Source organism: Pteropus medius, unplaced genomic scaffold, assembly GCF_902729225.1.
Source record: "Pteropus medius unplaced genomic scaffold, Ma_sr-lr_union100, whole genome shotgun sequence".
In the NCBI taxonomy this organism is placed as follows: domain Eukaryota; kingdom Metazoa; phylum Chordata; class Mammalia; order Chiroptera; family Pteropodidae; genus Pteropus; species Pteropus medius.
The window spans coordinates 8,058,024-8,067,666 of record NW_024349801.1 but is presented as its reverse complement, the minus strand read 5'-3'; the positions used below and the strand labels follow the sequence as shown (position 1 = coordinate 8,067,666).

The 9,643-nt window shown below is 51.5% G+C and overlaps 1 protein-coding gene across 1 annotated transcript in view; it reads left to right on the top strand.

The window, feature by feature from the left end:
- Positions 1–8,509: 8,509 nt before the first annotated feature.
- CMIP (c-Maf inducing protein) overlaps positions 8,510–9,643 on the top strand; it is a 229,082-nt gene continuing 227,948 nt past the window's right edge. Inside the window, exon 1 of the mRNA XM_039888811.1 lies at positions 8,510–9,199. Coding sequence (XP_039744745.1) covers positions 8,900–9,199 — 300 coding nt within the window. The 5' untranslated portion in view covers positions 8,510–8,899. The remainder of the gene's footprint in view (positions 9,200–9,643) is intronic.

Genomic DNA, 9,643 nt, shown 5'->3' with positions numbered 1-9,643 from the left:
ATAAAAAGAGGAAGTTTGCACACAGCCTCACACAGGGAGAATGCCTGGAACATGAAGGCAGAGATTGGGGTGATACATCTGTCTACAAGCCAAGGAAAGCCAAAGGTTGCCAGCAAACCACCAGAAGCTGAGGGAGAGGCCTAGAACAGATTCTTTTCTGAGCCCTCGGAAGGCACCGACCCAAATGACACCTTGATTTCAAATTTCCAGCCTCCAGAGTTGTGAGAGAATAAATTTCCGTTGTCTAAGCCCCCACAGTTCGTGGTGCTTTGTTCCAGCAGCCCTAGGAAACCCATCAGGTGCTGACCAGAATCCTGGCTGGGTGGCCTTCTTTCTGGGAGACCTTGGACAACTCACTTTCCTTTGCTGAGCCTGGGGCCCAGAACCAGAGACTCAGGGGGTCTAGCTGGACCCAGACTAGTCAAGCCGATTGGATCCCTTAGCTGGACGTTTGGAAGTGGGAAACTAGATGATGGTGAGTGACCACTTAGCCCTGGGGACTGGGCTGAGGAGGCCATTTTGGGCCCAGTGCCAGAAATACAAGCAGAGGCAGCCAGTGTTCCATGAGGAGCTGGAACAGAGTTCCAGAGAGAACAGGAAAAAAGACGGAGGGGAGAGAGGAGCCTTTGTGCAGACACTTCCACGATCCCTGCTTCCTCCGGAGGCCTGGTTGGTCGTGTTGGCTGGTTCTCACATATAAGTTGTTCCCACAAACCTCCCTTTCTTGTGGTATCACAGGGACGATATTTCAACTGATCTCATTGCCTGTCTCTGGAAGGGCTTTGAGAACTGTAAGGTGGGGGTACACATTTTCCCAGCAACAACAAGCCTTAGAGTACCTGCTGTGTGCAGGAACAGGGAAAAAACTAAAGAAGCTCCAGGTGGTCCTCAGCCAGGGGGAGTGTCACAGGGCTGCGTAAGGCCCCGGGAGGCAATGACAACGCTGCCATGCCCGCTTCCCCTACTCCAGTTCAAAATGAAAACGAGACGACCACAAAGTCCCAGTGTTTTTCATTGCCGACAGTTAAGTGCTTTTGTGAAATATCAGATATCACATTCTTCCCCTTATTCATCCTTTTATCTTATTTTGAGAGACATGGGCTAACACAGGAAATATAAAATACATGATTGGGGCTAAAATAGGCAACGCAGCACGGTGGCTAAGAGAGTGGGTCTGGTACCAGACTGGCTAAGTTCAGTGAGATCTTAGGCAAAACCTCTCTGTACCTCAGTTTCCTCATCGGTACAATGGACAAAATAAACCAAGGAGTCAACATATGCAAAGTGCTTATACCAGTGGCTGGCACACAGTAAGCCCTATGTGGATATTTGCCATTATTAATAAAATAAGGAAATGTACCAAGTTGGGGAGCACAATGAAAAAAGTGATTATTATTTATAATAAGATATTTCTTAGGGGGCCTGCTCAGCTCGCGATGATCTGACTATCCTTCTCACCTCTAGGGAGCGGTTGCCAGCAATCATATTTGTACAGCTTGGCTGGGACACTGACCGGGGTGGGCACCTGGTCCCAGCTGAGCCAACCAAGTCCTTCCCTTGGAAATGAGCCAGACAGATCTAGTTTGATCTCAGTTGGTCTCCCGAATGGCCACCTTCTGAAATGCCGAAGCGACCTAATGGAGAAAGCCAGAATAGGAGGGAAGGATAATGCAGAGAAAAGCAGACACGTGAAGCACTGAGCAGGTCCTTGGTTTCTGGCTCTTTCTGAGTCCTGGCCATCTTTATGCCATTGGAGCTCTGTGAGATGCCCTTGAGTCCTTGTAACCCATCTCCACTCTTTGTTGAAGCTGCTCTGATTGGTTTCTGTTGCAACGGAGGTGTCTTGGCTAACACCTGGACCCTGGGCCCTGCCTTCTCGTTTCTCTGCATCTGCGTGGCTCTGCTCTTCCTGAAGTTACAAAAAAAAACAAAATGTCTACTCCTTTCCCTACAGCTCGGGAAGGCTGGAATCAGTTCTAGTTTTGTACTGTGGTGGAAGAAGGAAGAGACTAGGAGCTGAGAAACCATTTTACCCTACCATTTACTTAGCACCAACTTCTTCCTGAGCATATTCTGAGCACTTTACATGCATTATCTCATTAGCTTCACTGTGACTATCATGACCGGATCGCTGTTTCACAGATGCAGAGGCTGAGGTTCAGAGAGGTTAAGAGATTTGGTTAGTGTAACTCAGCTAAGGAGAGTGGACAGCTGGGACCCAGTTCTGAAGTTTATGTTTTTAATCTCTTTGCTATCCTACCTGGGGCCCCTGGATGGCATCTTCCCACTTTCCTGCTGTGAGATCTTAGACAAACCCTTGATCTTGCCTTAGCTTCCTAATCTGCAAAATGGGGTGATAGCATCACCCTTGCCCACCCGAAGGTTGTCTGGAGCGGCCGATGCAAAGAGAGCTGTGGGTGAATTTTGGAAGAGTAGCATGTTCCCCACATATGTAACCCCCCACCCCCTTTACTTCCTTTCATTGCTTCTTAGCAACTGACTCAGAACGGATGGAGGGGAAAGAAAGGAGGTCACATTTAAATTGGTCAATTTGAGCAGCTCACCGCAAAGGCTGGTGTGGGAGAGAAATGCAATTAATCTGAAAAACACAGTGGTTTTCATTTTTAAAAATACGATCCATGGCTTTCAGTTCTCTATGTGGCTGTGCTAGGCATCCATTTCCAAAGGTCTGCAGTAGCTTGGCATTTGGGCTCTTCATAAAGTCCCTGTGAATTAAAAAAAAAAAAAAAAAAGAGTAGCATCTGTCTTCTTTTTAAAAATTAAAACAAATCAATACAGGCTCCCTGTAGAAAATTTGGGGGAGGGGTAGAGAGAGGTAAAGAAGCAATCAAAATTTACCTGTAAGCGTTATATCATGTAATGAATATATTAGCAATTAAAGGGACAGACCATGATACACAGACCAACATGGATACATGTCAAAAACTGTTATGCTGAGACCCCCGCCCCCCAAACAAAGTACATACCTTTTGATTCTATTTGTATGAAGTTCAAGAAGGGGCAAAATTATCTATAGTGATAGATGGCAGATTAGGGGCTGCTGGGGGCTGGAAATAGGTGGATGGGGTCGACTGCAGAGGAGCACCAAGAAACCTCGAGGGCTGTGGCAGTATTCTATGTTGGTATCTTGATTTAAGGTGGTGGTTACATGGGTGTATACACTCGTCAACACTTACCAACCTGTTCTTTGAAAGTTGATGCATTTCATTTCCTGTAAATTATGCTTCGATAACATTGATTTTAACATTGATTTTAAAAGAAAAACATGACCTGTAATTCCACTGATCTTAGACAGACCTTTGATCTTGCCTTGGTTATCTTGATCTTGGTTATCCAGAGATAACAGCTATTAAGGGTTTGGTGTGTCTATGTAACTTAACCAATCAATAAACTGATTGTGCATAAGAAATATTAGTTCCAGATAAATGTTCAGTCCTCTGTAATACCTTTTTTTAAAAAAAAAATTAACCTCAAATTTCATTATTTGGTGAAAGTGAAAAAGGGGGAGAGGATAGAACTTCCTGTTCCTTTGATGCTTTCCTTTGCCCCCTAAAACCAGAAAAGGTGGGGGTGTGGCATAGTAATCATTCAGGTACCCAGTATCACAGTCTAATAGGAACCATGCTCCCACCCTCTTCTCCCCACTGATGAGCCTAGAAAATGGGCTGACTTTACATCAGCTCAGAAGAGGGAGGGGGACGTTCATCAACTTCAGCATAAAAACATGACTCCTTTCCTTATACCGGAAGAACAAGCACATTTAATTATGTGATCAGTACATTAAATGGCATCAGTACGGAGCATGTGTTCCATTATACTGGTGTCTCACGCCTGTTAAAAATGAGGTTCGGGAATGATCTTCTAGCTGTTGTAATTTTGAGACAGAGTTTTCAGACGGAGCTTTTAGAGAGTTCCCCAAAAGCAATAGCGTCATGGGTAGCTCCAGGATTGGGACCACTTAAGAATAAACAATTTTGTTGCCTGCTTTTGGTGCTTGGCATTTTATTACAAGTATAGCTTCATGACATTAAGTAGGCTCCAAAAACAGGACTTAAAAGAGGGTGTGCCTTATTCCACACTATGGGTCCCCAGGTTCCTTGACAGTCTGATAAAGCTGGTGGCGAGTTTGCACCAGCCCCCAGAAGTGGCGTCTGAGGAGGAATGTGCTGTTGCATGAAAGTGAATAATATAATCTCCCCAGACTGCGACTGACAGGATGGCTGGCGAGCAGACTGTACCTGCTGAGAGGGTGGGGAAAACGTCTTCCTTAAAACAAGAGGTTCTCACCCAGCAGTGATTTTGCCTCCCAGGTGACATGTGGCAATGTCTGGAGATGATCTGGTTGTCACAAATTGAGGATGCTACCGGCATCTGCGGGTAGAGGGTAAGGATGCTGCTAAACATCCTATACTGCGCAGGACAGATGCCTGCCACCAAGAATTATCCACCCCCAAATGTCAATAGGGCCAAGATTGGAAAGAGTGCAGAGATGCTCTGTCCGGAGTGTCTACACTCCAGTTGTTGGGCAAATGGGAAAGGTTTGGAGAAGTAGACTAGGTGTAGGGCCCATGATCAGGGCCATGTAAATATAGGTTCTAAGGTGACAGTGGTGATGTGAACTAGCTAACACTTATTCAAAGTATATACTCTGTGCCAGGCTGTGAGCTTGACATTATCTTAATTTCTACAACTCTGGAAAAAGGTACTGTTATGAACCCACTTTATAGAAAACCAAACATACACACAGCTGATATAGGGACAAGTAAGTTTTTTTTCTTCTTGGCATACTTTTCTTGGCGGGGGTGGGGGGTGATTTTTTGAGGGCGGGGGTGTCTGATTTCCCCTTACTCGACTATGAGCTCTGAGAGGGGAGCATCTTGTATGAGTTGGATCTGTAGCACTCAGAAAAGTCCCTGGCACTCAGTAGATGCTAACAGGTATTTAATGGAATGGAATGAAAATGAAGAAAGGAAGCAGGGCAATGTTGCCTAATGGTTAGAACATTGGCATTGCAGTTAGATTTCCAACCATTCAACAGATAACCTGTGTACCTACTCTGGCCCAGGCCCTAGAGAAACAGGCAGTGGCATGCTGGAGCTAACTTACACTGGCTCATGAGAGTTGACTTAATTTTTTCAGGAAGTTTGCAAGCTGGTTGTCAAACAGCCATTAAACAAGATTAAGTTATATAAAGTCACCATTAAATCAAACATATTTTTTAAAGGTAATGAAACTTATCACATCTAGTTATTTTACCACATTTTACTAGTATTTGTGTTCTGGAGGTTATTTATGTCTATTGTAGGGGTTGCCAATCTTTTACTGTAAAAGGGCCAGAGAGTTAATGTTTTAGGCTTTGCAGGCCAGGAGCTGAATTTGGCCTCTCAGCCATTGTTCACTGACCCCTGGTCTGTTATGTCTGTAGGACGGACATACCCTATAATGGGGCGCATCTCTTTCCATCTCCACATTCAGTCATGAATGTTGGTAGCTTGAAACTAGCCATGGTGGGAATATTTACAGCAGGGAAATTGTCAAACGCTGTAAATCAGGGGTTTCCTTTTTTTCAGCAAGCTGATTTACCAGCACACCACTGGACACAATGGTGGGAAAACTAGAAGAAACCCTGCCCTTTTTGAGGGTGTAGAGTTGGTTTGTGCTCCAGTTCATGCTGGGGTGGGGGCAAGGAGAGAGCTGTGCATAGGCTGGTGAGGATTTCCACTGGAGACCACTCCGAGGGAAAGGACACCCACCTACAGGCGTGTCTGCTGCAAGGGGCAGGGCTGCTAGAGGAGGGCTCAGGCGAACCTCTCCTAGGGATGGCCTTCCACTCCGATGCTCCCCTAACCCCCAGGGACTTTACCACTTCATCAACTTCCTTCGTGGGCAGCCAGGGCAGTAGGGCTATCTTTCCTCTCTGAGTTAGCTCAAGGGGAGACTTCAGGGACTTCGGAGGGCAGTTTACTACCTGTTCACTACAACCCCAGCTCCCAGCCCTGCACTTGACACAGCGTAGGTTCTCTACCAACATGGCCCAGGGGCGAACCCTCAGTGGATTGCTGAACTCGTGATGCAATGAACAGGTGAGAGCTGAACGTGGTCCTTTGGGACCTGACTCAAATAAGGAGGGACTGACAGCAAAGAACGCAGAAAATGACAGGTTTGTCTGGTGATGTTGAATAAATTGGCCTAAGGGAGCTTGAGGAGAGTGAAGGGTTCGTAAACTTCCATGTCTCCCCTGCTACTCTGGAAACCTCTCAAGGGTCAGCCCTAAGGGGCCAGGACCATTTTTTAGAGTCTAGACTGTCTGTGGAATCAAGGATGACTTGGGTGCATGATCCATCAATGGAAACTCTACAGGCTTGTGTCTCCTACAGAGGTTAGGGGGCTGCATGGAGAGGCTTCTGATGGAATCTGACAGCTGGACTTATTCACTTCTAGGTCAGGAGCCTGAGATAGTGGAGGCAAGGGGCTCAGCAATGAGTCACGAGTCCCAGTCTAGAAGGCTGGAGACTCAACTTTATCACTGACTGAACACCAATGACATCCCATCTCACTGTGTCCCAACTTACTGACCTGGTTCTATGGCTGGCACGTCCTGAAGAACCAGGGAATAGGTAAGTTTGATGACCAATCATTGCCTATTTGTCGAGTTCTGACCTAGTCCAGGCACTGAGCTAGCTCTTTGCCGTTAACCAGGAACTCCTGGTTTCTGCCCAAAGGAACTTTTTTTCTTGCAGCATCTTAGGCGCTCCATGTCACTGATTTCAAACTAAAATTTAAAAAATTATTTAAAGATGACTGAATTCAATACTTTCATCTCTTAGGCCCCTGCCCTGCATTCCTGGAGCACTTTGTGCGCCTTGGCAAATGAGCACAGTTTCCAGCACAGGTCAAGTTTCCTACCACCTCTTTACATACAACCAATACAATCATCCTTTGCACTCACATCCACAGCATGAAGTGGGGGCTCGGGGTTGCCCCTTTCTTGCTTGATGGTTTTCTCAAGGCCATTGAAGTTTAGAACTTGAAGGAAAGGCCAGCAAATTGTGGGGAGATGCCAAATTCCCCCTTTTCTTACCTAACCGTGCCTCCCTCAGGGCACACAAGGCGAGAACAGCTCTGCCCTTCTCTTGGGCAGCCTGGACATTTGAGTCTCATTCGGTGAGGGACACATGCTGGGGCCTGCCTTCCACCCCCTCCCCCTAGCCCTGGCCAGGCTCAAGGGAGAGAGTCATTGGGGAGCATCCCCCCACCCCATCTTGTCTGTTCTTGGAGACAGTAGGGAAGAGATAATCCTACCCCTGGGACACTGTGGACAAACTGAGGTATTACAATGCTATTCAACACATGCTCACACACTCATGTGTTCACTACAGAGCACCTTCATGTAACAAAAAGGTAAAAATCTGGGGGTTTTGATATTAACTGCAGAAGTGCATAGACCTGAGGAAGCCTGGTGGTGGAGCTGAGAATTTGCTGGATGATACTAGGTGCCCTTCCGGATGGCAGAAAGAACATTTTTGTTTCAGAGTTGGAGTTTCTGAGTGACACTGTGGTTCTTTCCACAAAGATGCTTCTGCTTCCAGTATGATTCTCTCCCCAGTCTTGTGCTGGGTCTGCGGATGCGGAGATGAATAGCCAGGTCCTCGTGTGAAGAAGCTGGAGCTGCTGGGATGTAGATAGAGGAGGGGAGGCCCAGTAACTCTGGGGTGTACTTTGTTGTCTAGGTTCCTCGAGGGGGTCAGACTCCAGCAGTAGAAAAAAAGGCAGCTTGAGGGCCTCAAGGGCCAAGGTGGGCAGATACCTATAAAAGGCCAGGGGGGCTGCAGAGTCTGGCAGGCTAGGACAGGGCAGCATGGGCTCATTATCCTGATAACTGGCGGGACATTTTCAATTCGAGGAAACATGATTGTCTTACGGCCCCACCTGGCGAGTCAGACGGGCAGCCTGAGCTGCAGAGGTGGGTGTCAGAGGCCAAGCGGCTCAGCTCTTGGTCCTCCAGCCCAGCCCCGCCCTGGTCCCTCAGGTTTGCACCTGGCCGCACCTTGGCCGTCGCGTTGGCATATTTCGGGGCGCAGGGGTGGGGAGCGTGAGGTGCGGGTACCGCCACTGCTCCGGGATCCGGTCCAGATGAAGGGCCTCGCGGCTCAGCACCCGCCTGGGCACCGGCGGGGGCGCGGCTGGGCGTGACGTCACGCGCCCCGCCCCCGGCCCACCCCCACATCCCGGGTGGGGCCTGGCGAGGTCCTGCAGGGGCTGGCCCGCCGCATCCCCCTCCCCTGGGGCCACCCCCTCCCGTCGGGCCGCGCCTCTGCCCCTCGCGTCTCCGCCCGGCGGCCGGCTCCGCCTGCGAGAGGCCGAAGCCGCGGCGGCCGCCGCCGTTGCCGCCATTGACGTCAGAGGGGCGGGCACATGACCCCGCGGGGACCAATCGCGCGGGCGCCGAGCGGCTTCTGCAATCTCTCAACTGAGCCGGCCCCCGCGGCCCCCGCCGCACACTCGCCCGCTGACGGCCGCCCAGACACACGTACTGTACACACGAGCGGGCGGCGGGGCCGAGACACGCCCGCCGCGCGGCCCCCGCTCGCCGCCGCCGCCGCCGCCGCCCGCCTCCCTGCCCGCCCGCCGAGCCGGTCCGGCCGCCGCGAGCATGCACCCGACGAGCTAGGAGGAAGCCGAGCCCCTCAGGAGGGACCGAGCGCCGGCCGCGCCAGCCGCCCGCCCCCGGCTCCTCCCCTGCGGGCGCCCCCAGCCCCACACCCCCCCACCTTCCTGGGCGGTGGGGGGGTGCGGGCCGCCGAACGGGGGCCCCGCCGCCGGGCAGCCAGGACAGCCCCTTTCCCCGCCCCCGGCCCCCTCCCCGGCCCGGCCGGCCATGGATCTGACCAGCAGCTCGGGCGGCGGCGGCGACCCCCGGCAGATAGAGGAGACCAAGCCGCTGCTGGGGGGCGACGTGCCGGCCCCCGAGGGCACGAAGATGGGCGCCGTACCCTGCCGCCGGGCCCTTCTGCTGTGCAACGGGATGAGGTACAAACTGCTGCAGGAGGGCGACATCCAGGTCTGTGTCATTCGGCACCCGCGGACCTTTCTCAGCAAGATCCTCACCTCGAAATTCCTGAGGCGCTGGGAGCCGCACCACCTAACGCTGGCCGACAACAGCCTGGCGTCCGCCACGGTGAGTCGCTTCGCGCGGCCGCGCGCGGGCACCCCCGCGCCTCCCCTCGGGGCCCGGGGGGTGCCCCCTCCCGCCGCTGCACCTGGAGCCCGGGGCCTGCTGCGCGCTGGGGGGCTGGGTGAGGGGGGGCTGGGGGCGGGGAGAACCGGGAGTCCCCTTCCTGGCCTGGGTTCTCGGCTGGATTGTGGAATCCGAAGCTCTGCCCCTCCGGCGTTTCGGGGAGACCCTTAGAATTCTGGAGAGGATCTGGCCCACCCGGGGCTGAGCATTTGGGGACCTCTCAGGCCCAGCGCTTGGTTTTCTTACGGATGGGACCGTGGGATAGACCCGGGGCTGGATGAGGGTTTCCTTTCTGAAAGCCCTGCGGCCCATCTGGATCAGGGATGGAGGGGGAAACAGAACAAACCGGGGCGGGGGGGCGGGGGAAGACCCAAACCAGAAAAC